This window comes from Metarhizium brunneum, chromosome 5, assembly GCF_013426205.1.
Source record: "Metarhizium brunneum chromosome 5, complete sequence".
Taxonomy (NCBI): Eukaryota; Fungi; Ascomycota; class Sordariomycetes; order Hypocreales; family Clavicipitaceae; genus Metarhizium; species Metarhizium brunneum.
Window position 1 is genome coordinate 280,264 of NC_089426.1, and position 25,636 is coordinate 305,899.

The 25,636-nt window shown below is 50.4% G+C and overlaps 8 protein-coding genes across 8 annotated transcripts; 4 read left to right on the forward strand and 4 right to left on the reverse strand.

Moving 5' to 3' along the window:
* Positions 1 to 255: 255 nt before the first annotated feature.
* FUS6_3 (Efflux pump FUS6) lies at positions 256 to 1,902 on the forward strand (the record flags this gene model as incomplete). The annotated part of the gene is made up of 1 exon (XM_014687913.1): positions 256 to 1,902. The coding sequence occupies one exon, from the start codon at positions 256 to 258 to the stop codon at positions 1,900 to 1,902; it is 1,647 nt and encodes a 548-aa protein (XP_014543399.1).
* A 568-nt stretch (positions 1,903 to 2,470) lies between these two features.
* On the forward strand, positions 2,471 to 4,297 carry G6M90_00g081630 (uncharacterized protein; the record flags this gene model as incomplete). The annotated part of the gene is made up of 8 exons (XM_066131181.1): positions 2,471 to 2,743; positions 2,804 to 2,858; positions 2,913 to 3,014; positions 3,088 to 3,102; positions 3,163 to 3,220; positions 3,275 to 3,490; positions 3,559 to 3,947; positions 4,014 to 4,297. The coding sequence occupies 8 exons, from the start codon at positions 2,471 to 2,473 to the stop codon at positions 4,295 to 4,297; spliced, it is 1,392 nt and encodes a 463-aa protein (XP_065987296.1).
* A 310-nt stretch (positions 4,298 to 4,607) lies between these two features.
* On the forward strand, positions 4,608 to 6,268 carry FUS8 (Cytochrome P450 monooxygenase FUS8; the record flags this gene model as incomplete). The annotated part of the gene is made up of 3 exons (XM_014687915.1): positions 4,608 to 4,748; positions 4,808 to 4,908; positions 4,963 to 6,268. 3 exons carry the CDS (start codon positions 4,608 to 4,610, stop codon positions 6,266 to 6,268), a joined length of 1,548 nt encoding a protein of 515 aa, XP_014543401.1.
* A 398-nt stretch (positions 6,269 to 6,666) lies between these two features.
* Positions 6,667 to 7,810, forward strand: FUS9 (Methyltransferase FUS9; the record flags this gene model as incomplete). The annotated part of the gene is made up of 2 exons (XM_014687916.1): positions 6,667 to 6,872; positions 6,925 to 7,810. 2 exons carry the CDS (start codon positions 6,667 to 6,669, stop codon positions 7,808 to 7,810), a joined length of 1,092 nt encoding a protein of 363 aa, XP_014543402.1.
* Positions 7,811 to 8,650: 840 nt separating this feature from the next.
* On the reverse strand, positions 8,651 to 10,051 carry G6M90_00g081660 (uncharacterized protein; the record flags this gene model as incomplete). The annotated part of the gene is made up of 2 exons (XM_014687917.1): positions 8,651 to 9,603; positions 9,682 to 10,051. 2 exons carry the CDS (start codon positions 10,049 to 10,051, stop codon positions 8,651 to 8,653), a joined length of 1,323 nt encoding a protein of 440 aa, XP_014543403.1.
* A 1,127-nt stretch (positions 10,052 to 11,178) lies between these two features.
* On the reverse strand, positions 11,179 to 13,074 carry G6M90_00g081670 (uncharacterized protein; the record flags this gene model as incomplete). The annotated part of the gene is made up of 1 exon (XM_014687918.1): positions 11,179 to 13,074. One exon carries the CDS (start codon positions 13,072 to 13,074, stop codon positions 11,179 to 11,181), a length of 1,896 nt encoding a protein of 631 aa, XP_014543404.1.
* A 470-nt stretch (positions 13,075 to 13,544) lies between these two features.
* G6M90_00g081680 (uncharacterized protein) lies at positions 13,545 to 15,269 on the reverse strand (the record flags this gene model as incomplete). The annotated part of the gene is made up of 2 exons (XM_014687919.1): positions 13,545 to 14,721; positions 14,800 to 15,269. The coding sequence occupies 2 exons, from the start codon at positions 15,267 to 15,269 to the stop codon at positions 13,545 to 13,547; spliced, it is 1,647 nt and encodes a 548-aa protein (XP_014543405.1).
* A 2,064-nt stretch (positions 15,270 to 17,333) lies between these two features.
* Positions 17,334 to 18,092, reverse strand: G6M90_00g081690 (uncharacterized protein; the record flags this gene model as incomplete). The annotated part of the gene is made up of 5 exons (XM_066131182.1): positions 17,334 to 17,567; positions 17,647 to 17,685; positions 17,756 to 17,794; positions 17,848 to 17,904; positions 18,006 to 18,092. The coding sequence occupies 5 exons, from the start codon at positions 18,090 to 18,092 to the stop codon at positions 17,334 to 17,336; spliced, it is 456 nt and encodes a 151-aa protein (XP_065987321.1).
* Between the last annotated feature and the right edge of the window lie 7,544 nt (positions 18,093 to 25,636).

Sequence of the window (25,636 nt, forward strand, 5' to 3'; positions counted from 1 at the left end):
GTCCGTCTATGACTAGATTTTCTTGCGTTGGTCGAAATGGTGCAGAAGAAAAGGGGCGGCAGAGAGTGCGGCAATTTGTTGTCGATTGGACAGATTGTGCAATCCCATGGTTTCGGCGCATTGTGTTCGGCGACTTTCGGAGTCAGACTTGACAGTATATTGTCAGCAGTCTGGCGACTGGACTACATGCTCTTCCACCCAGGACATCATGTTTCTCCATACTTTGCCAAGAGGGCCCAGATGCATCACGACACCATGGCGACTGATATCGATGTCCTCGCGGGCGGCGCAACCGTCGACGCTGGGTCGCAAACGAACAAGAAAGGACTCAAGTTCTGGCTAGTTTTTGCAGCCATTTCTCTCACAACCTTTCTCGCGGCTCTCGACACATCCATCATCTCAACTGCGCTGCCTACCATTGCGGCCGACCTTGGGTCCGAGAGCTTGTATGTGTGGATCATAGATTCGTATCTGCTGGCCTCGACCGCTACGATTCCCATATTTGCCCAGGCTGCCAACATCTACGGGCGACGCAGCCTCATACTCATTTCCGTGCTGCTCTTTGCGCTTGGAAGCGGCCTCTGTGGCGGCGCGTCCAACAATGCCATGATGATTGGTGGACGATCAGTCCAGGGCGTGGGCGGCGGCGGCATTCTGACCATGTCGGAGATCATCGTCTGTGATCTCGTCTCCATTCGCGAGAGGGGCCTTTATGCCGGTATTATCGGAGGCATCTGGGCTATTGCTTCCGTCATTGCTCCAATAATAGGCGGCGCGTTTGCACAAAACATCACCTGGCGCTGGATCTTCTACATCAATCTACCCATTTCTGGCGTCTCCATCATTGCTCTGGCGCTGTTCCTCCAGCTACGCCGGCCTCCTGCTGGCACCATCAAGAGCCAAATTGCGCGAATAGACTGGGGCGGTAGTTTTCTGCTCATAACGTCCATTACGGCCATCATTCTGGCTCTTAGCTGGGGAGGTTCGACCAACCCGTGGTCTTCTTGGAGGACCATCGTCCCTCTTGTTCTGGGCTTCATTGGCCTTGTATTCTTTTTTGTGTACCAGGCAGCCCCTTGGTTGACGGATCCCACGATGCCGTTGCGACTGTTCGGCAACCGTACAGCCGTCACAGTCTTCATAATGAGTTTCATCCATAGCATGCTACTGTTCTGGGTCTGCTACTTCCTGCCTGTTTACTTTCAGGGTGTCAAGGAAGCTAGTCCATCTCGATCCGCCGTCATGCTATTCCCTATTGCAACAACCAGCGCTCCAGGTGGTGTAATTGCCGGTATTTCCATCACAAAAACTGGAACGTATCGTATCTGGCACTTCCTCGGATTCGGCCTCATGGCGTTGGGTTGCGGTTTATTCACCCTCTTTGACGAGGCCACTCCAACTGGCCAGTGGGTTGGCTTCCAGCTTCTCTTTGGCTTTGGTTGCGGTTTTGTCTTCACCAGCTGCCTGCCTCCCATTCTGGCCAGTCTACCTGATTCAGACGTTGCAACAGCTACAGGTGCCTGGACATTTCTTCGGAACTTTGGCTCTATATGGGGGATTGCTATACCTGCCGCCGTCTTCAACACACATGCTAACAAATTAGCCTCTGAAGTCTCTGATCCGAGTGTGCGGGCCCTTCTTGTGAACGGGGGAGCTTACGGCCATGCCACGCGTGAATTCATTACCATGTTTAACGGAGACCCTGCCCTAAAATCCGAAATATTGAGCCTCTATGTCCGGGGGCTCAAAGTCGTTTGGGAAGTGTCTATTGCTTTTGCGCTCCTTGGCCTGGCTTTTGCTTTCTTCGTTCCATCTATAGAGCTCAGAGACGAGTTGAACACTGAGTATGGAATGAAAGAAGCAGAGACGAAACCTACTACCGACCTGGGCGACAAGGCTTGAGCACGCTAGTGTGACATGGCGTGGCAGAAGAAGATGCATCTGCTATGGCAGCATTCCTCCACCATAAACGGGGTTTTGGTTCTTCCATTCAGAATAGCTTGCATTGTAATGAAACACAACATGTCCCCTGCGTGAAATCCGGTATATTGTTATACCATGGTAATGGCGAGTATGTATCCCGACAAGTTGAAACAACGTCTCAGATTCCTGAGTGTATGTGATAGGGTCAGTAAACACAGATGGTACTAGTGGCAGAGCAAATATGAGCGAGGTCTTTGTTAATGAAAGGGTCGCCGTTGTAATTATTTCCACAACTTCAGGAATCCATGTTCGACTCCAAGTTGCCGAATCAAACCTTTCGATTCATCTCATCTGTTATTTTACGTCCATGTTCAACTTTGACTCTTGGATAAAAAGCTGTATCTGTTTCTGGTCCCACCAACACAAACTACAGATTCGCCGGGCTCACTGCCCAAAAGTCGCCGAACATTAATTAAAATCCTACAAGTTGGCTCACCGGATTTCACCATTTGCCATCAGAGGTTGCCATCATTACCCGGTATCATCAATGGACCTTTCTGCTTTCTACAACATTGTGGCCGGCGAGCTGCGAGGCTCCGAGAATACCACAACGCCCCGTACCGCAGCCTCTCTCCCAGCATGCCCAGCGGCTATTGCAAGCGACGTCGAGGATAGCGTTGCTGCAGCGCAGAAAGCTTTCCCAGCATGGGCCGGGGAATCCTACGAAACAAGGACCAAGTTGCTAGAAAAGTTTGCAGATCTGTATCTTTCTCATGGACAAGAGTTCTGTACTCTTCTGGCTGCAGAGACTGGGCGAACGGTAAGAACAAACCACCGTATTACAAATTGATGCCTTCTTAACACTAGCTTCACAAAACAGGCTGAAAATGCGGCTGTAGAGGTCTATTGGGCTGCGCAGTGGCTCCGATATCCTTGTTGGTCACTTCCCGTTCATCGTATTCTTTAAAATTCCCTGCTAATTGCAACAGCCAAGTACAAGATTCCAGAGGAGAGGATTGAGGACGATAAAAAAGTGACCATTGTCACCCATGAGCCTCTCGGCTTGGTAGCTGCTATATGCCCGTGGAATTGTACGATCTAGCCACTCTTATTCACGAAATCTGATACAACTTTGTAACACTAACTGGTCCTGGTTTATTTTAGTTCCACTGATGATTGGTATGAGGCTGGTAGCGAAAATCTTACGCAGATGGTAACATTGTATTGACACATTCGCAGCCATCGGAAAGCTTGCACCAGCTGTAGCAACGGGAAACTGTGTTATTTTAAAACCATCGTATGAGCACAGAAACTGCCGAGCGAATTGGACTCTTTGCTAATTCGTCCATAGGCCATTCGCCCCGTATACATGCCTCAAACTGGTAGAACTAGCCCAACAAATCTTCCCACCATCCGTAATGCAGGTTCTGAATGGAGACAACAATCTTGGGTCTCTACTAGTCAAACATCCTGGCATCGTCAAAATCTCTTTTACCGGGTCTACAAATACCGGCAGACAGATTTTAAGAGATGCCGCACCCGAGATGAAGCGTGTAACGCTTGAGACGTAGGCAAATCGAGTTCTCCCGGCTGAGGAATGTGCGCAATCGCTAACACGAATGAATGGCGGTATAGAGCCGGCAATAATGCTGCCATTATCCTTCCAGACGTGGACATCAAGAGCACCTGTGACCAACTGGCTGGAAGTCTGTGGTTCAACGCAGGCCAGGTCTGTATCGCCCCTCGACGACTCTACATCCATCAAGACATATTTGAAGAGTTCGTACAGGAGCTTGCGACGGTGAGCGCCGAAGCGGCAATGGAATGGCGCTCCAAAATCGGGCCACTGCAGAACAAGCCTCACTTTGAGAAGATAAGGACATGTCTTGCCGATGCGGAGGCGAGCGGCGAGAAGTTTGCAATCGGTGGCTCGGTCGCATGCGATGAGGGTGCCATGTACGTCCACCCTGCCATCATTGTGAATCCTTCGCCTAGCTCTCGACTCGTCCAAGAGGAGACATTCGGTGCGTGCAACCTATTATTTATCGTCTCCACGCCAGCTATGAGGTCTACTAATACGGACGATTTAGGGCCTGTCGTCACTTGCCACGGGTATTCTACCATGGAAGAAGCCGTGAAAGCTGCTAATGCCGTGGAGACGGGCCTGTCCGCTACTGTCTGGGGCAAAGACTTGGGCTTAACTGCACGCATTGCTAAGCAACTTGATGTGGGCAATGTCTTCATCAACGGTCCTCCTCAACCGGATCCTTGTGTGCCTTTTGGCGGCCACAAGAAGAGCGGACTTGGGGTGGAATATGGGATGGAGGGCTTGCTGTCATTCTGCCAGACCAAATCCATTTACATGTACAAGTAGAGTGAAACAGGATTGGGTGGTGTAGATCGTATGACATGGCCCTACGGTAACTCGAAAGTGGAACTATACAGCTTACAATTCACACTTGCCGGTTGGCCAATCTTGAAGGCGTCATTCGGTGGTTATCGGCGACTGTATCCTAACATGATCATGATAAGTCGCCGGTACTCACAACGCCCATCAGGAACGCCACTCGGCAAAGACATATTCCCGAGGGCGCCGGATTAAATAAAGAAGAAAATATCGTACTGCAATACTTTCTAATACTTGAATCCAAGACAAAGTTGCAATTGTTGGAAGTGGTGCAACAATGACCCCGAATACCTCTCAGCCCATCCTCAGCGCTCCCACTCACCTCCTTGCCTCGCCATGGCTAGCCAATGACCTCAGTGTCAAGAGCCTAGTTCTTGTGACATTGGCTGTTCTCATTTTTGCACCCAAACTCGCCAAGGTAAGCCAAGGCCTAGTGTGTACATTGATTGCGGTGCTGAACCCTGGGTTCGCCAACAGTTGATCCAAAACATCCTGACACCGGTGTTCTCGATCCCCGGACCACTCATCAACAAGATAAGCTCATGGCCACTGGCCATTGCAACAATTAATGGAAGCAGGTATGTTTTTAGCCACCATGAATAGTTACTCGCCTGGATCTAATCTCGCCCAAGTCACGATTTTGCGCAAAGACTCCACGAGAAACATGGCCCCATTGTAGTTCTTGCACCCGGGATGGTTTCCGTCTCCGACACGACGGAGATTAAGCGAATCATACATACGGAGGACTGGATGAAATCTCGGGCTATTTATGGAAATTTCCGCCAAGACCCGGAGCGTCCTACGCTGCTCGCTTTTACCGACAAGAAGCCCTACTCGAAGCGGAAGCGCATGGTGTCTTCCATGTTTGGCATCAAGTACATCCGCAGCATGGAGCCTCTGATGTTGGGCTGCGTCGAGGTCGCCGTAGATGTAATGGGCAAGACGTGTGATGGCGCGACCGGTGATTTTGCCGTCGTCGACGTGCAACAGTTTATTCATGCTCTGGCCATTGACATCATCGGCGTCACCACCTTTGGCCAAAGTTTCCACGTTGTCGAGAATGGGAGTCATCCGCTGCCATCAAGTCTCAAAAAGGGCTTGAAGATCGCCGGTCTCATGCAACTAATTCCCTGGATTCGCAAGATTCCCTTGCTCCCCACCAGAGACCCCTACGTTAGCAGCTTCACCTATGACATTGTCGACAATCGCCGGCGGACATTCCGCGAGACGACGACACAGGATCTACTGCAAAAGCTTGTCGAGGTGTCGGACGATTCGCCCGGATCCGACTTCAACACTACGGACGTGCAAGATGAGAGCGTGGTCATGTTGACGGCCGGCAGTGAAACAACGGCAAATGCCGAATTGTTTACCCTCATCATGCTGCTCAAGCATCCCGAGGCTATGCATCGAGTTCTCGAGGAAGTGGACGAGTGGTATTCGCCTGGAGACAGAAGTAGACCTACAGACTGTGGCTACTCACAAGCGGGAATGACGTACCTACAGGCCTGCATTGATGAAGCCATGCGCCTGGTGCCAGGGCAGCCGAATGGAAGTCCGAGGGAAGCTCCCAAGGATGAACAAGTTCTCGGATACCGGATTCCCCGGGGGACTACCGTGTTTCCTAATACCCAGGCAGCGCATTTACAGGACGTCTTTGCGGACCGGCCTGACGAGTACGTTCCGGAAAGATGGCTCGACATTTATAGTCAAGGCAATGACGGCAGTATTCCATATTGGCCCTTTTCGGCAGGAAGTCGAGTGTGTATTGGAAAGCACTTTGCCATGCAAGAGATGCATCTCACTCTGGTGACGCTTCTCAGGCATTTCACATTTCAGTATGTCCGGGGCCAAGATGAGAGCACAATGTTTCGCATCGCCCAGCAGTTGCGATCAAACTCGTACAGTGTCGAGGTGCAGAGACGGGCGGTATCTTGAAGGGCGCAGTGACTCTTGTGTTCCGGCGTTTTTGTCCTACATTTACATCTATTTTCTGTTCGTCGTATAAATACAGGGTTAGGGTTAGAGCCAGTTCATCCGTGATGCCACGACAACATGCCGGATTTTCAGTAGGCCTTATAAAGGAAGTTGAGCACGGTATTCTTTCTGCGACGAGTCTCTTCAATTTTCATTGGAGTCTTGTATTCGTGGTTGTCACAGTCTTCAATTGTGCAACAGATTGTCTCACTCGGCACCCAAAGTCGCCGAACTCTACAAGCATCGGCGTTGTGGACTACATATATGAAAACATTGAAGCACCATTGTATCAGAACTCGTAGTTTAGAAACCACCAGACGACAAGTACTACATCCGCACCGCGCCTTTATTGTGTCGCCATGGCGTCCCTCGCGCGTGACATGAACAATGTTCCCATGCAGGGAATGGGCCAATACAGTTCCAACGCGGCCCTGCAGCACGAGGCGATGCTCAAGGCGTTGCCTCTTCTTGAGAAAGCGGCACATCAGGCTACCCTCAACAAAAAGACGCCTGATGACGAGCCATTAACCGTCATCGAGTATGGGTCCGCCCACGGGAACAATTCGTACGCATCACAGCCGCACCACGTCCCGTATCGCGCACTAACAGAACAAAAGCATCCGGCCGTTGGAACAAGTGTTGCAGTCAATGACTGGCTCGACAGTTCAGCTCCTGCTCTGTGATCGTCCAGAGAATGACTTCACCACCCTGTCTCGCACCATGTCGGGATGGATCGACGCTCTGGACAAGACGTCTGCGCCCAAGGCAATTTTCCTCTCCATGATTCCACGAAGCTTCTACCAAGACGTGGTGCCTGCGGAATCGGTCGACCTGGCCTTCTCGCTAGCCTGCCTTCACCACTTGGAGCACATGCCGCCGGACCTTGATGGCGCGCCAGACTCGGAGAGGAAACGCCTCCTGCAGAGACAGTCCCGCAGGGACCTTTGTCGCTTTCTTCGGCTTCGCGCCGGCGAGCTGCGGAGCGGTGGGACGCTGGCAATGTCCTTTGTGAGCCAGTCATCGCTGGGCAAAGAGAATTACGCCGGCTTGGTGGATTCCTGCCGCAGGGCCATGGCGGACATGGTCCGCGTCGGAGAGTTGCCGCTCGGCGTCGCTCGGGCATTCCAGATTCCCACCCATGACAGAACGCTGGACGATGTCAAGGGCGTGGTGCAGGAACTGGCAGATGCGTGGAGGCTTCACGATGTTTTCGAAGAGGGCGTCCTGCACCCCGCCGTCGAAGGCCTCGAGCGTGCAAAACAGTCGGACCCTCACGGGCGTGCGAGTGAGCAATATGCCAAGACGGTTGTGGATTGGCTCATGGCCGTGTGCTCTGGGTATTTCCTCAAGGCAGTCAGCGTCGCCGCGCCCGACGTGTCCGCCGAACAGGCCGCCGTGCTGCTATCTAAATGGGTACATGGCACGAGGGAGTCATTCTTGCGAGACCACAGGGACGAGGAAGTGTTTTGTTCCTTTATTTACGTGCTTTTGGAGCGCATCTGAAGGACACACTCCACATTTATAGGACCATTCTCATGCCACGGGTAAGATGGTGGAGGCTGGTCAGCCGCGATGAGTCCGGCTCGTAGTGGGCTGTTGTGGAAACGGTTGCAATCTCGCCAGCCGGACATGGGGAGACATTAATCTCTCTAGCAGGTTAAAGACATGAAGTTGAATGTATTGTGCAGGTGGCTCGAGACTATGAGCATTGATCAATATAGTGTACAGAGAGCAAGTTGTCACGTATATTGTATTCCATAGAATGGTATTTAAAATGGTATTTACTATGCAGCATCGGGCATGGAGGCTTATTCTAAATATAGATACACCTATAGAATATGGGGTGGCGTCCTACCTTCTCTGCATATAGTACGTAGCTTTTCCGGCATTGGTACAATGCACACGACTGTGACTATCTCGCCAAATTTTGCTCGTAGTCATCCGTCTTGGCAAAATTGTGAATAACGCCTCTGAAGCCGGGAATAGTAAGGTGTTTTATGAACCTTGGTATAACTCAAGTGCTGTAATACGACGATGCAAGGTTACATACGATGGAGATTCCAGAGTAACCACTCAGCCTCCCTGTATTCAAGAGGTCAATTCAATATAAACGCCCCGCTGTCGCCTGAGTCTGAACCTCGGTAGTCCCATCCAGCTAGCATTGCCTCGCTTCGCCAGCCGATTATCCGCGAGCCGGTCTTGGCTCAAGTATTGACATACACATTGCCGGTATACGATAGCCAGCGCATCTCCCAAACTATAGCATGTCTAGAGATTAACATTATATTCTCAAGTATAAAGCTAGCAACGTGTTGCATATTAGCTAACAACTATTAATACAGTTTAGCAATTTTGTAATATATCACTTAGCTCGCTGTTTACTTGGGCGTCTATATTCACAATGTCGCTATTCACATGGCTGATGATGTCTGTAAAGGAGGAGCTGCCGGGCCCTCGGCGAATTTGCATATGCAGGGGATACCCCATGGTCACGCAGCTCAGCTGCGCAACCTTCCTCTGGATTTCTCGCAGCAGCTGGGACAGCAGCTGGGCAATCATGGAGGCCTGGATGGCCGGGGTCGCGAGCGAAGTGCCACACGAGCCGATCTGTATGCATGCCAGATTGCGCAGCGTCCTCTCCGGGTCGTTGGACCTGACTATCTCGCAGAGCCTCGTGGACAGGGCCTGGATGTTTTGCAGGATCTGCACGTAGCATGTGACAATGGTGAGAAACACGGTGATGTTTGTATTGGCGGCATCTTTGACCTGGGCGGCCGCGTGTGAGCACGTGTACATTGTCTTTTTGCACCCGCATTGTGCGTCGGTAGACGGCGACGCTAGCATGGGGCCGATGAGGCTTTCTATAATGTCGAGGAGGATATTCGAAACCTTGGCCGTCTCTTCGATGGCCTGGGCGAAGCCGCCGGGTTCTTCTATCAGGCACAACAACGGAGTGTCTTGCAGCCTGCTAAGGAGGCGTAACAGGTGTATTTGTGTAGAGCTACTGCCGCTGCTTAGCTGGGCCGGATTGGGCGAAGACCTGGGATTGCTGGCGGGATATACGACCAAGTCATCGAGGTTGCAGTGAGTGAATGGTTGTGGTTGTTGACTCTGGTCGACCACGCTGCTGTCGCCAACTGTAGTCTCCTTTAATTGCCCAAAATCGCTGGAGAAGAAACCGCTGTCAAGAAAGGCATCGTCAAACATGTCTGCTTCGTGGCAGGGCGTCGCCAGCGTCGCCGAGTCGCATCCTGACGAAACTACGACGGTTGATGAGACGGGAGAGCTGTTGGGGGCTGCTTTTTGAACATGTTAGCTCCTCGCTGTAACCATGTACGAGGCGATGAGGAGGGGGATATGCTACGGTTACATACTGCTTTGCAGATCTGGGTAAAGTAAGTCGGTGATGCGCCTGTCAAGGCCCTCCATGCCGGACATGGATGGTGACGTGTGGGAAGCCAAGGAGACATCGAAGTGATCAACAGAACCATGGGTCGGCTCGGATGCCGACGTCAACGACGACTGGCTCCCCGGGCTATTCTCATTATGCGGCTGCGTGTGCGTCTGCGATGTCTTATTAATAGGACGACCAAGACGCAGCGGAGGGCTGTAGGTGCATTTCTCGCCCGCCTTGACGCATCGTTGGCATGCCTTGCTATGGCCCGAGGCTCTGGTACAGCGGAGCTTCTGCCCGTGGCACCGGTCACAGGCCAGCCTCTCGGATCGACGCTTTGCGGCATCCATTCTGCACTATGCTGCGTTGTCTGGTATCGTCGTCGGCAACTTGGGATTGCTTCGGGCCACCGCGTTACATGGGGCGGAGTGACGGGCAGCAAAAAGAGAGAAAGGGAGTAGCATCGGAGCATAATATGAGCCTGGCCGCGTAACATCAAGCGGTCAGGTATTTTAATAAGTGAGCCAAAGAGCGTTCAAGATGCAACTCGTTGGTTGCAAGGCCAAGTCGTCGACAGATGGTAAGCAACTCCAGCCAGGGGGGTGGTACGATGTGTATGCACGCTCCAACTCCACTCGCATAAAGAGAGTTAATCTGACGCGACACTGTATGTGTTGCAATTGGGCCTTCTCTTGTCATCCATACTGGCCCTGGCAGAACCCGCCGGGCGCAGTCTTACTATCGAGCTTACTATCGTCTGGCCAGAGGGGAGTCTCGGCTGACTGTTGGGTAAGACAAAGCAGGTTATATACTCCGTACACCAAACTGCATTCGTATAACCCAAGGTATAATGGCTTACTTGTATATGGTGGAGAAGACGCCAAAGCATATATCCCGCAGATTGTTCATGCTAAGCTGGAAACTGGAACAAACCTGGGAAGGATCTCCCGCCGTCTCGAATCATCCCCAACAATCCTCAGAACCGGGGAACCGGAAGTCTGGTGGGCCGTAGACTGGAGGCTGTCAACTTGCACAGGATTATGCCAACACACCAGACTACATGTGGCGTTTTTTGTGCGACTGGGGCATGAATCGCGCACCAACAACACCAATACCAGCGCCGGACGCACCCAGCCCCTGATCGTTCGGTGGATTACTCGGGCGCGGCCATGTTGTGCGGGCGCAAAAGGTGCCAGCCCTACTATACTGCCCGGAACTATACCTTGGAATCATGGTACCTGCTTTGACATCTCCATTTACCCCAGCGCCTCGCATCAGGACACTGTTTTTGTCTGTGACGCCACGTACGGTTGCGAGATTCCTCAACGCCATGTAGCCAATTTTTCGTGGGGCAGCAGCCATCATTGCCTTTTACTCAGTAACCTCTGGTGTCGATTAGAGACGGCCTGACTCCGTACATTGTATATACAAAAGGCGCTGGCAACGCAGCAGAGTAAACAAGACCAACTCTCCCCTGCTAAAACCCACCCAGCCCTTCCATCTTGGCCACCATGCCAACAACACCTTTGACGAGCCCTTGGACCTTTCCAGGGTTGCCCATGTACCCCTTGCCCGGGAGCCCGTCCTTGTCTCTCCAGATGCCATCGTCTGCGACCCTGCCAAACACGTTTGTGTTCTGGTTCCTGTCGATTCCCCTCATCCACTCACCACACACATCCCGGCTGTCCACCATGATGTTGACCTCTTGGCTATGGAACCACGACTGCGTGTCCTGATTGCCGCTGCCCTGAATGCCGACCCTGCCGTCGGCAATCAGCAGCTTGACATGGCATGAGCGTGCCTTGAAGCTGTGGTGGATGGGGTGGTCCTGGTCCTTTCCCACGTAATTGTACACCCTCAGCAGGGCTCGCTCCGGACCCTCTGGCGGCAACGAGTCGACCAGCGACTTGGACACTTGATCATTGGTGCCTCCCTGGCCCGGAATCATCTCCCCAAAGTCGTTGTACCCAAAGCACACGTAGTACGTGACTTGGACCCCGCGCCCGAGAGCCGCCCTCAGTTCGTGAAGCAGCGGCTCCGCATTGAGATCCGGCGTCTGGATAAATACCGTCTCCCGCGCGTTGCGGATAAGAGACAGCCATGCCTCGTTTTGTGGGACGTAGCCGTTGCTGGAGTCGAAGCATCCATACGGAGGGCGCGACACCATGGCCATGGGCACGGGGCCCGGCGCGCCGGTAGATGCCATGTATGGTGTCATCTCGTCGCCGTCAGCTATCTCCGGGCCCGTCGGGGCAATTGGCGCCTTGACAGGGATGTTTAGCTGTCTGTTGACGGCTTGTAGGCGAGTCTCGTCAGCCTGGACCGAGTAGCTGCTCTGGATTCGCACAACTTCACCCGCGATATCCTGGTCGTAGTGCGGTTCCTCTGGCGTGTGTTTTGCGAGCTGCGTCTGCGCCTCTCCGGCAAGCGCGACGTCGCTTGCCGTCTTGCCCGGTGAGCGCTCGAGATACAGATCTTGGTGGTCCTTGGTCGGCAGCCCGCCCGCGGATGCCGAGGCTTGATGATGCGGCGGCAGCGGCGAGTTGAGACTCTTGTACCACGTAATGATGGCTGTGTCGAGGATGCTATCAACAATCGGACCCTCTACGTGCACCATCATTTCGAGGTTATCATTGTCCTGCATGTTGTTGCTCATGACTGCGGCAATCTTGCGATCCACGACGCAAAATTTGGCATGTTGTGTCCCCAACGGCAGGGTGTGTAGACTCGTAACCTCGAGGTCGACATTGGGAATCTCGTTTGGGCCGGGAAGCTGTACGGATTTGGATGTGTAGCTCTCCGGTTTCACTCTGTGGTGTGAGTCGGGTATGTTTGACGGCCCTGCGCTGTCGTACATGAGGTTGACAGTCACCCGCTGCCCTCGAGCGACTGATCGTCTCGACAGCTCCATGAAGGCGCTTCGGATCAGTCGCTGGGCGATGGAGGGCGACCAAGCACATGTGATGAAGAAGACTTCTCTCTCAGCCCGGGCGATGAGGTTCGAGCAGTGCCTAATAATGTCTGCTACAGGAGCTATGACGGTAAGCGGTACGGTGCCATGCGACCCCATCAATGGCGGCGACACAACTCCGGAGAGCGGATCGGGGCCCAAGCAGTTCAGAGCATCTGCGAATGCTTGCAAGAAGAGAGGGCTTGGCTTGGTTGGTCCCCAGTTGCCGCACTTCAGGGCTGCGTCTTGTGCTTCTGGCGAAGCAGGTTGTCGATGCTTGCTTCCATCGCAGTTACGGTCTCTTTCAAGGTGCCCATAAAGCTGCTTGATGATGTCGCTCGGAGGCCTGGAAGGGTCCTTTGCCCAGATTGAGGTTACCGTGTCGGTTTGCCCAACAAGTTTGAGAACGTGCTCCGAGACCATGTCGACAAGTGATCAAAGGACAACTCAATATTTATGGCTGTTAAACTTGGGCATATTTCCCATAATGCGTATGCTTTGACATCAAATGAGTGCCATGGTGCTTATAACTGTGAGTTTCGTCGCCGCCGGATAAACGGCAACTGAATAACGTCATAGGGCGCGGGATTCAAGGCACGACGGATTGTGTGGCGATGCAACTTGGCTGACGCCGATTGCCACATCAGGCAGTTTAGCAAATAATTCCCCATTTTTCCCATGCACCATGGGGACATTCTAGAACAAAAGGGTGGTTAGCTGGTTGTGGTGTTACAGTCGATCTGTGATCTGCCATGCAACGGCTCGTTCTGTCGCTAGAACTAGGACAACCAAACACGACTGCGATTTTGTCTCGGTTGATCGGCCAGAAACTATATTATTTCCCTTTATAGTAACATGACATGTCTGCTTTTCGTCATCATCCTCATGGCTCCTCACGACTGTTCGCTGGCTTCCGTCGCAAGAGCGCTATACATATTCCCATGGCCTGAAAGATAGCCTGCCATGCCGCCATTCTTCTCTTCTTGCTCCTCTTCCCCTTCTTCCCACCCCGAAGGTCTGATTGTGGCTTCAATGGCCCAGGCCACTCGTTCGGCCCCCAGCTTCGCGCCACCGATATTGGGAGCAGCCGGTCCCAGTTTCAGCGCCGACAGTCTTCCCAGGAGGAACAAGGGGACGTCGTTGTTCCACATTAAATCGTCATTGATGCAAGGGAAGCCCCCGTAGCTGTCGATTGGGTACTTGTCCCGCATCGTCTTCAAATAAGGCAATTTGGAGACGTCGGTCTGGATCCCGGTAGCAAAATAGATATAGTCGAAAGATGGCATATCGGCCACGGGCGGATCCGTTGCGACCGTCCACATCCCGCCGGCACCATTTTCACCTTGCACAAACGTTGTATCGAGCAGACATGTTCGCTCAAAGAGTTCGAGTCGTCCCGACGCGACATGCTTCCGTAGGCGCTTGTGGAAAAGAGGTGTGATGCTGCCACCACCCCTTGCCTCCTTGATAATCTCCAATCTCTCTTCGTCCGAGTCGGCAAGCCAAAACCGCGCTTGCTCCGTATTCTTGTACTTGCCCATCCACTCGAGGTCGACATCGAAATGCTTCACGCGGCATGGTCCGCGCATCATATGCCATACTTTGGTTACGCCCCTGCGAATAGCAAGGTCGGAGAGCTGAGCAGATGTCAGCCCGCCCCCTACCACAAGAACGTTGGTTCGTTGGCCAGCCGCGATTCTTTGCTGAACAATGGGGTCGGGAAACGTCTTGATTTGCATGCTGTGGCAAGCTTGGCGGAGATTCTGCATGTCCTTGGGCATAGATGGCATTCTGGGAATGTCAGGCTTGTTGGCAGCGCCCACGCCAAGAACCACCGTCTTGGAGTAAAAGCGGCCGGAAGAGGTCGTAACTGTAAACAGACTCCGGTCTTCAATCGACACTCCTCGTACAATACCATAGTCAACATCTACCAACATGTCCTTTCTGATTATACTGCTGTCCAGACAATATCTCGTGGCAACATGCTCACAATGATCGCAAAACAACGACCGCGAAGGGGTATAATAGTCGTTTCTCTCGCGCAGATTAATGGCAATTCGAGCTTCCTGTCTTTTCAGCTTGTCAGTTTCCTATACAAAACAGCCGTTTTCCTCCCAGGTTTTTTTGTTTAAAAAAAAAGTCACTTACTTTGTGCCGCAGTGCCGACTTCCCGCCTTCTTCTTGGCATGCTTGCTAATCTCCTTGCCTACGCAGTTGCGAATCTCAACCAGCTCGTTTTCCCGGTTCTCCGAGTACGCGTGAGCTAGCAAGGAATCGCGATCAAGAGGATCAACATGCCACAACATTGGGCTCCTCAAATGGGAAATATCGTACAGCCCAAAGAGCTCATTCCAACGGCCTAGCCACTTGTCGTCGGTGCCGTCAAGAACCATCATCTTGTATTCTGGCCGTGTCTTGCCCCGTGGCGAAGACGTCTTTCCACTCCGGACATGCTTCAAGCTGACCTTGTTGCCATACTTGCCGATCCAGTGAAATCTGCGATGCTCCTCATCAGTGAAGAGGGCCGCTGGCGTATGCTCGCGGAGGCGGGCGGCGGTCGCGAGTCCGCATGGCCCGGCGCCCACGATGATGACATCAAAGACCTCTGTATCCGCCATTGGTGAGTCCAAATTCAATACAGGACCGATTAGGGGGCTGTTGTGAATTATTTGTAAATTCTTTGGGCTTTTGAACTAGCGTAGGAGGTCAAGCAGACAAGAATTCAAGGACACGCTCACCCGCTCATTGATTGAGGTAGGGGCCTCTTATTAAATGGCTCTTTGTCATGTCTTTACATTGAAGAGAACCCTTATGAGCCGGCCATGTTCATCCTGTTGTTCTCATTTTTAGACTTGCACGACACTTTACCGTTCCCGGCCTACCTTGATGGTTTGGAAGCCATCAAGGTCTCTGATGCTGAACCATCAGGCATGCAAGAAAATAACTAGCTGTAACGTAATTGGACATGGCTTTACTCCTTGTTCTTTTTTTAATTCCATCTCTATCGTGGCGGCAGAGCCTGAAATACCGTGCAAGGGTTGTGATTGGTGGTGAGGCAATGACACCTCGAGATGAAAGACGCTCCGCCCGTCATATCGTTTGCTAAGTTTTTTTATTCTTTACACACATCATTAAACAGTTATTGTACCAACTGGAGAAACATTTCTCATTGAATTGTAGCAATGTCTTGGCCACGGATATTTCGGGTCCCGTTGGGCCCTACCCTAAAAGGAAGACAACTAGACCAGGTATACCGGGGGGTTGCGAAAATCAGCAGTCAATAGAGGGCCGCGCTCAAATTAAAAAGAGCAAGTTGTACATCATCTAGATCCCATGTGCGGATACTGGTCCACAGTCTTTTGCGAGTGAAGAAATCAGCCGAGTTACATTTGACAGAAGCTTCTTGCAGGGCATGTGCTATTTGACGAGCTGCCCCGAAATACATCGTCGCAGCTTCACCACAGGAACTGACGAGAAGCTATACTGTAATTAGGAGTAAATAATTCACAGTGTACATATCTGTTTTTCTCATATCTGGCTTAGCAAGAGTCAGGTTTGCGGTATCGCCTAGGGGTCTGTAGCTTCCACCTAGAAGCATGACAATCGTTATGATTTTGAGATCATCATTATCGAATGCATGCTGTGACAAGGGCTCTATAGAGGGCTTGGAGTCAATAGCTCAATTCATCTAATAACAGTCTTTGGTATCAAAGGTCCCTGGTTTTCCTCAGGGCCTCGGTGGCCAAAGACCGGTGTCTTTACATACAAGAAGTCGGTAAGGGACTTTACCCTAGGTCCCTTGATCGTAGCCCTTGTGTAACCGTGAGACAATAGGTCATTTCCGTGTAGCACATGCTTTCCAAAGTACATGCCCACCGCATCGTGGATATCTTTCAGAAACCCAAAATTCGTAACTCGCCCAGTTACCAACACAGCGCTCGCCGTCATTTCCATAACTGCTGACACGGTGTGATATAAAGCAGGGGAGATGTTCTTGGTCCTGCAGCGACTCCATGTTCTCATTGCCCTGACATATGTCTTGGGGCGTCAAAGGACAACCGTTGATTCCGGTGCTCCGGGGCTCGGCGGACGAAGTGGTGACTCGCTGCTTGGAAAATGAAAGCTAAATCGACAGTCCGTGTGAACTCGTCTCTTGATGCATCGCTGGCGAGCCCGGCGGTCAAGCTGGGCATCAAGTAGTAACCCTATAGCTTTTTTACACGCGAGACAACTATATAGCTTGAATTTATCTAAAACAAGCACTTTTAGCATTACTACATAATTCCATCTAGTCATTAATAAGCGAGGTTCAGCACTCACGGCGAGTGGCCTTGTCGCGGTTGGTCAAGGCGCAACATTGAAGCGTCGCAGCCGCCATTCCACACTGGTATACTTTCACTACCTGAGCTATGTCAAAATTAGATTCAATAACACCCGTCTGTTACGTTATTGTCAACGGCTCTGTATCACGGTACAACAATACGTGGGTGTTGCACGATATACCAACCAAAACATGTGAACAGTCTCAAAATGTTAAAAAGGGTTCATGGCATAAAACGCTAGAAGAAAAAAAAATCTTTTTTGTATGTTGGTAGCTACTGATATAACTAACCGACTCGTTCATTGTGTTGGACAATTTAGAGTCTGGCATATGAGAAAGGACAAAATACCAGATGTTAATCCTATTTGCCATTCCACGAGAAAGATAATTTGCCTCCAGTCCATCCGTCACGTCCGGGATAAAGCATCAGGCGTTGGGCGCAAATATCCCACCGGAGAGTAGTCCGGTCGCTTTTTAGGACAGGTATTTGCACGTATAATGTTGCTATAATCGATCGACTTGTTAGAGATATAGTACGAGATTCCGGATGGAAGGAACTTGCCGCGAAATCCCGGAAGCCCTTGGTGCAGGTGCACTATTCAGACCAGACACGATTAGCAACCAGCTATATTTCCTTCACAAGCTCGTCAGGTACAGGGAGGACTTGTGCTCACCCCCTTGACCTCGCAGAGAGGAGTAAGGCCATCGTTAGTCTATATTGTGGTCAAGTTAGTGACCTGGCTTTATCCAGAACGCTTAGCAAATCAGTGTGCAATGGCTTACATCTCGAGTGGAAGAGCAGGATAGTTCATTCTGGTTCGACTATCGTATCAGCCACTGTAAATTTTAGTAGAGGGCGTTGGAGGTTCTGTTACATTTGCTTCGGTGCAACTGACGCCGCCATCGGCGTCTTTCACAACCTGCTTGACCGTCTAGAGTTGGGGGCAAAATTAGCTCCTTTCCTAACATCGACATCGAGATAAAACAAACAGCAAGAAGCATGCATGTTTGTCAGTAGTCAGGATTCGCGTACCATAACGTCTCCCGGCATGAAGTCGCTCTGAGGCGCTGCCAGGGCCAGAGTGGCAAAAGTGGCAAAGATAAGCTGAGTATACTTCATATTGACTCGGTAGACTGTTGATGAATAAATTGAATTGTGAGAATGATCAAGTAGTGAAGGATGGTTGGATTGGTAGTTTGTCCATGATGAGCTTTGGACCTACGGTCTTATATACCAAACGTTTTTGCCAAATTTTTTGATCTAAGCGCCCAAGACGCAAGGTAATCTAGTGGATTAAACTAAACAGGTCATTTATCAGGCAATACTTGAGACAAATATGGGACAATGCATTATGCAGAGAAGGGAGCTCGCTAATCAGTAGCTTAGGTACCGCGTCATGAGTCGGGACCGCGTAGCCCATGCTTGGTTGACGCGTGGGTCTTTCCACTTTACACATAGCAAAACGATGCCGAGGCACGATATGGTTGAGATTTTCAGCGTAGTCCTGGCCGGTTTTCGGACTGGAAGGGCTTTCGTTGACGCCCGCGTGTGGAGATTTGTCGTATTTTGCTGGATACTGGTCTTGCCTTCTGGTTGCTAGTGAAGGGCTGCTGCGGGGTGAGTGTGAGGTTGAGGTTTGTCTGGTGATGTATACTTTAATTTCTTCCTGGGCGATAGCTTCGCTAGGTGGTTCAATGTCGTTGATTCAGGGTCAAGGTTAATACTGCTTCTTAATGGCAAGGTATTGACGAGTTCCTGGTCATGCTGGTACTAGTCACAGGCCCGTGCTTGGTGATTATTCCCAGTCCATTTATTCTAGTGTTATAGGTGTGGTGTTTAGTCGTGGTGTGTTGGCGCTGTGTTGCGTTAGTGCCTGGTGAGCGAGACTGTATTGGTGGAGGTAGGTCTTCTTTTATCTCTTCTTCTCTGCTTCTTCTTTATCGTCCCCCTCTTCCTCTATCTCTGAATACATCTCCTCCTTTCTCCTCGTGATTTACGTTATTTACTGGGTCTATTTCTATTATGTGAATCATCTTAGGACCGCGCATTTTATCCTCCTGTTAGAGGCGGTCGTGTTTATCGCCCTCTTCTTTGGCTAGGGGCAGTCAGTTACTATCAATCAGCTGTGTATTATTCTTCTTTTTAGAGTTCTCTTATCCTAGTTACCTAGCGTAGAGTGGCTGGTCTCTGAAAGTTTCTGGAAGCTAACGCGGAGTTTCTGTGAGCAGGAGAAGCAGCTCTGGTAGTTGGCTTCGTGTGCGCCGTAGCAGTTAACGCACTTGAGCTTATTATCATAGCTGTCAGTGCTATGCAAGTCATCCTTGACACCATAGCGCAGGCAGAGTTTTATAGCGACATAGAGTTTTAGTGGTGAAAGTTCTGGCAGTGAGTGTATCAAGAGAGTTGCCTTGGTTCAGTAAGTTCCAAATAGGTAGCTTCCTTGCCTTAGAAGGCAGAAGTTGCACTTTAGTGGTGTCAGGGAGGGAACTACCAGTGTAGGTTTGGTCGTGTCTTCGTGCCCCGTTAGGCTTTTATGAGACGTGCTATTGTTCTGGCTTTTGCCGCGTTTGGGCTGAAGTTTCCTTTGAATATAATGGTCTTAAAATCCAGAATAGTGCCGTCCTAGGAAGTTCTTCATCAGGTAAGTGTGTCATGAGATTTACTTCTCTGCAATATCCAGGTTAATATATAAGCCCTATTTATTCTGCTTCTCAAGGCTAAGCTCCTGGATCTTCTCACTTTAGGTAATAAATACCTATCCTATATTTGTTATCTTAATATCTTGAACGTCCTAGGATGCAATAGCAAGCTCATCCTTTAGTGCGAGGCGGATCTGTAGACCTTTCTTCAGGAAGGAGGAACCACTCTTTATTAAGCGGAGAGGAGCCCGCGATCGGTGCGATCCGCGATAGTTGTGCTTTGGCGGCGGAGAGGGTGTAGGTGGACATGCTCTGGTGCCTGACTTGAGGTATTTTTCGTGATGTTAGCGAAGCTCACCGACTTTCTAGTCCTGGCGTTACCGGCGGCGTAGGTTTGTTTTTCTCCGTGAGTGCGCTTGGAGCTGGGGTGAGCCTGGCTTGTGGTGTTAAGGGTTCCCTTGCGTGGATAAATTGATTCCATTATTACATAAGGGTATTCTGGAACTTATTGACGATATATAGTCTGTGTTCCGAGGTGAACTTCCGAGTATCGGCTGTTGTTGCTTCTGCGTAGCTTCTGGGAGCTTTTGCGCGTATGTCGAGTCTCTCCTTTTTCGTCTTCATAAATCTCAGCTCCTAGATGAAAAGTCAGGGTGGGTATTTCTGTGTCATCCTCTTCTTCTGTGGGGGCTGAGAAACTGTTGGTTGTGCTGTCTTGGGTGCCTTTGTCCGGGTGTCTGTTGCAACGATGCCCTCTGCCCCTGTCGGATGCTGTGAGATTACGAGTTGGGCCACTTCTGGGGAGGAATAGTTGCAAGGTTACTGGGGGGGCTGTCTCCAGGAGCTCTTGGCGAGCTCTGAAGTTGAAGCTATGCGGGAATTGCTGGTCACTTCTTGCATGCTAAGCCCTACATATGTTGCGCCACGCTCGGATATGGCTGCTTGGGAGGTTGCCATGCCACGACGGCGCAGCAGGGCTCGGGATTTTTATAGAGGGTTGGTTTAATCAATGTAAAAATGCATGTATCTATTTCTTACGCCACTAACTGCCTACAAGGTAGGTACCCCTGTAGATGTAGGAGGAGAGTTTGATCGCACCGAGAAAGGCCAACCAGACATTTTTAACAGATCCCGGAGAGCAGGGTTCAAGGTATCCGGCGCAGCGTTAAGAACCATGCATGCGTAATGTTTCTCTCACATTAAATGCATGACGATATATTAGTCGACATGGGGATTTTGTGGAATGTATAAAGCATCTCCCCTGAAGATACGCGGAAGCGACATCAAAACCAACATGGTGCGCAACAGGTCGTCCAGGGATAGTGGTCTCGCGAGTTCTACCAAGGACTTATTTGGCTCGTCTTCTGTTTTCGACCTGACCCGAAACCATCGGGAATGGTGAGATGCGAACCTGTAGGCTGACATATACAGAGCCAAGTTGACAGGATGCACAATGCCACGGCCAGGAGCTCATGAGCTCGAGTAACATTAGTAATAAATATAGCTCTTTGTAACTTGGATTTTTATTGGAACTTTTTTTATAGTATAAAACACTGAGAAACACAGGCGACTTTTAGCATCAAGCTTTTAATCGGTTACTAATCCCTGTATTTACATGATTATAGTCTTATGTAGGTGTGTGACAAGGGCTCGGAAAGAGGGCTTGGAGCAATTTAGCTCAATTCAACTAATAACAGTCTTTGGTATCAAAGGTCCTTGGTTTTCCTCAAGGCCTTGAGGGACCAAAGCCGTCTATTTATACAAGAAGTCGGTGAGGGACTTTGCCCTAGGTCTTGTGACCGTAGCCCTTGTGTAACCTGCGATTTCCGTGTAACAAGGTGTTAGAAATACGGTGGTACTATTATGCAGAAAACTGACATTATGTATTCTTGTATATTCCGTCCTATTATCTGATTTAAAGTCTTGAGTTCTTTCATCTTTACTCCCCGACCATCTAAATTAATGCGGGTGGTTGAGTGGTTGACCAGCCTTCATATTCGGCACAGCTTAGAATCTGATCAGATCGGACAGTTTCCGTGCAGCTTATCCAATTAAATTTTTGCATTAGCGCACAATTAAAGTGAACCTGCATCCCTACCGGTAGTGGCTTATAAGGAAGCTAGTCACAAGGGGTTAATAAATCTAGATATTGATACATAGACCCAAGGTCCACGACTGTCCGGTTTTAACCGCACCTTCTTAGGACACCCACCCCCACCTCCCGAGCGTCGTGCATGCAAGACGATGTGGAGTCTGGTCCCCTGGTATAATTGCCCCCACTTTTAGCCACGCATAGGTACCGAGGTACTCCGTAGTCAGGGCATAATATCAGATAATATGTGCAGTACCTCAGAATGGGGCAAGTCTTTGCTTTTTACAATGCTGCGGGTATCACCAATGACTCGTAGTTTTAAGATTGTAGTAGACATGCCTCTTCATTACAGCTTTGCGGGTCTATATTACGTTATGTGGCAAGGGCTTTAGATGAGGGCTTGTGGAAAGGTTTCATTCAATCTACTAGACCTAGCCAGTCTGTTGCGGGCGGCAAATCAGATTAGGGCGATGGCTTTATCCGATATCCGATATATACTATATGGGATATAGCAGGATAGCAGGGATGATATCGGGATAGGCAATTCGGCTACAATCCCTACTAAAGGCTGGAGACAGTAACGTGACCGTCATGACAAGTAACAAAGCAGCCAGACCTAGCATCGCGAACCCACTTCAGCAGTCAAGCTAGGAATATACACGGCTGACCTACGAGGTTATACAAAAGCTGCGAGAAAAAGGAGACATGTATTCCGCTCAGTTGCAAGGCACTGGCGAGGGCTACAGACGAGATGCATTATGGTCTCGACCCATCGACGACAACGGACATGGCAGTGACATGGCCTTGCGACCACGCACTGGTGTGGACCTGTTTGTGCATCAGATTCTCAGCAGTTGTAGGATACAAAATGCTAGCCGAACCTCCTGAATGTATGCGGGTGGTTGGGGAGTGAAGATAAAAGTGACCCATTCTTGGACCGTAATGCACGCACAAGCATCACCTTGGAAGCCAAGAATTTCCCGAGATAAACTCTGTCACATTTCTGGAAATCATAAATTTATACTAATGTTGAGTGTGTATGTGTATTATGTGTTTTCCTGCTCTCTTATCCAGCCCGTTTCATGCACATCCTCCCAGGCTTTAATCCCTGTCGATATCCTTATCCGATACCTCATATCGTTCCATGTATGCATACACCCCATGGCAAGAGTCGACACGTGGCCTAGTAGTGAAAGCAGGTGCGCCAGACGAGGCCTACCATTCAATCTTGGCTTCATGTCGGTGACGTCAGCTCTGCGGCTCCCATCGACCATAGCCTACCAGACCCCTACGCTCGATGGGACAAATGAAGCCCAAAACACCTTGGCGTTTCCGACAGGGGTCACAATTGATGGTCTGCCGTGTTCCTCTTCTATTCCAACTGCCGATATTACTGTCCGAGCCGAACAGGTTGCGTCCCTGCTGAGCAGTATTCGGAATCGATGTAGGCTATGGCTGGGCGAATTACAATGTCACCAGACAGCCTCGGACACTCGATAGCATTCTAATCGGGAATTGCTACGGGCCTGATTTTAACCTTTATTTACCAACGGGTCTGGTGCTTGGCATCAAAGGTAGTGTAACTGGCTACCCTAACTTGAGCCCCTAGCCGCATAACCTCGTCTACTACAGGCTCATGGCTCACCATTGCGGGCGCAATTGATCCTGTCACTACTTTTCGGGAAGCCCGTTTGCGATCTATATCATCTTGTACGTCATAACCATGATAAAATTTACCAAGGAGAACGAGATGGGTGTAATATGATGCGAATAATTGAGGCTCTAGTAAGTAATATTATTGCCTAACAATACACAATACAACCTGTATCCTCCCTTAATTCTCGTCAAGTTCCCACGGACTCCTGGCCCTGCGATATTTGGTCCCAACCGCAGCAACACACATCGGCATATTGTCTTCGCGGTGCTAAGAACCAGACGCTTCAAGGTCTACATGCAAATTGCCAGGGGGGAAGATCAGGTACGTCAATGTTGGGTTAGACACAGCAGTATACGGGATGGGCTACACAACGGAGGTTCAATCAGATGTGGTAAAAATCAGGTCTGTGTAAGAGAACCCGTGTAAGAGTCATGACCGTGTAACCAAAGTTTCAGGCTCAGGCCCGTGTAGCAATTCCCAGGAAAACATTTAACCAGGACCACCTGACATTCTTCTCCCCTGCCGGACCAATTTGCATTTATTGCGGTGAATAATAAAAGTTGCAACAAAAGGCCAAGCGCTATCGGGTGGGCAAAAGAGACTTGGCACGATGCAGCCTTCATGGCACACTGAATGGATCAACGTCTGTGTGAATGGGGAATATGTACTTACATGTACCCACGACGGTTCCCTTTGCACCGCACTCATGCATTTTAAACTGGCCGCTTTAGTAACAGTCGGGTACAAAGCTATTTCGGGACATCATGTGAGAGCAAGCTCCCGCTTAGCCTACAGCAACAAACGGCTCCGTCCCCATGAACGAATTGAGTCAGTGAAACAGCCATGTATGGCCCTCCTCCCACCAGACTCCTGTTTCACAAGCTCAGGGGATGCCCAGGCTTACTCATGCTTACTCAGGCTTACTTAGGTTGGCTCAGGCCGGCTCAGGCCGGCTCACGGTAAAAATAGATGTGGTATTTGAGATATAGTCTGCAGGCCCGGTATCCATATTGTCTGTGCTTTCGGCCTCGGCATCTGCCTGGCATCGGATCTTTTTGCTGCCTTTGCTGCTTCCTTCGCTGCCGAACACTCCTCAACTTCCGATATGGCTTGGAGGGCCGTTTCTGGCGCTGCTGCTGACATCAGGGAGCGTTTTTCATCAGTAGCTTTATTCCATATCTCCTGCAAGTTCCTGATAGCCTCTTTTTCCTCCTCTGGAGTTGCCCTGTTGCAAGTTTCCTTAAAAAGAACGTCATCTTCTATTGCCTTAAGACACTCAGCTCCACCGCTGCCGCCTGCCCATCAAGATGAGGAATCCGGGGCCTCGCAACTTTTTTTTCTCATCTGCTGCTTCTTTTCAAAGGCGACGGAAGACGTCTTTCTGCTCACCTTATTTTCTTTAGTGCCTCTTTATTGCCTTCCTCATGAACCCTTACCATTATCTTCTCCGGTTGGAAGGTGACAGGCCGAGTGTTTTTCTTCATCTGCGTCGAAAACATCCTCAATCTGTTATTAGCCTAACCATGTTAGAGAGGCGTTTCATCAAAATTCCAAAGATGAGCCGGATGAATGCCCAATTCCTTGACGAGCATTTCAACTTCCTGATATCAAGTATCTAAGCTATAGGCATTGAGTTCTACACCAGCGCGAATGGCTTTTTTGATCTTGGATTTCTTGCACTGCAACTCTGGATGCCGCAGTTTGAGGCTTCGAACCCAGGCCTGCGAGACCTCGGTCTTGGAACCCTCAATACGGTGTTATCGTACAAAGCTAGCACAGTTACGGGTACAACGCTCCGTTACCGCAAAAGCGCTCTTTTCAACCCCCCGAATAAAGGTGGCCATAGCAGGCTCTTTGCACCCTCACCAGCGGCAGGCAGTCGACCACGCACTGGGGAGAGAATTTGACACGTTCGCAACGACGGCCGAGATTTTGCGGATTCTGCGACAAGATCTCCCCTCCATACCAGCAAATGTAGCTCATGTAATCTGACTTTACCTCATCCCTTTATTCTGCCCTTTCTGCTTCTCTGTTCCTAGGCGAGGCAGCTCAGAAAGTGCTGATGCAACCAACCCTGTACAAAGGGGGTTTTCTTCCAGTCCCCGGTTATCAAGACAGATAACAGGGCTCTGCCAATCTCACGCCTCTGACTTGATTACACTGTTGCAAGTACTCATTGCTTTCAAGGACCGTGATGTGCCGTCGCGAGAGCATCTTGGGCAGCAACCCCGCCAATAAACCGCCTGCCGAGCTGTTCTGCTCCATTGCTGACGGG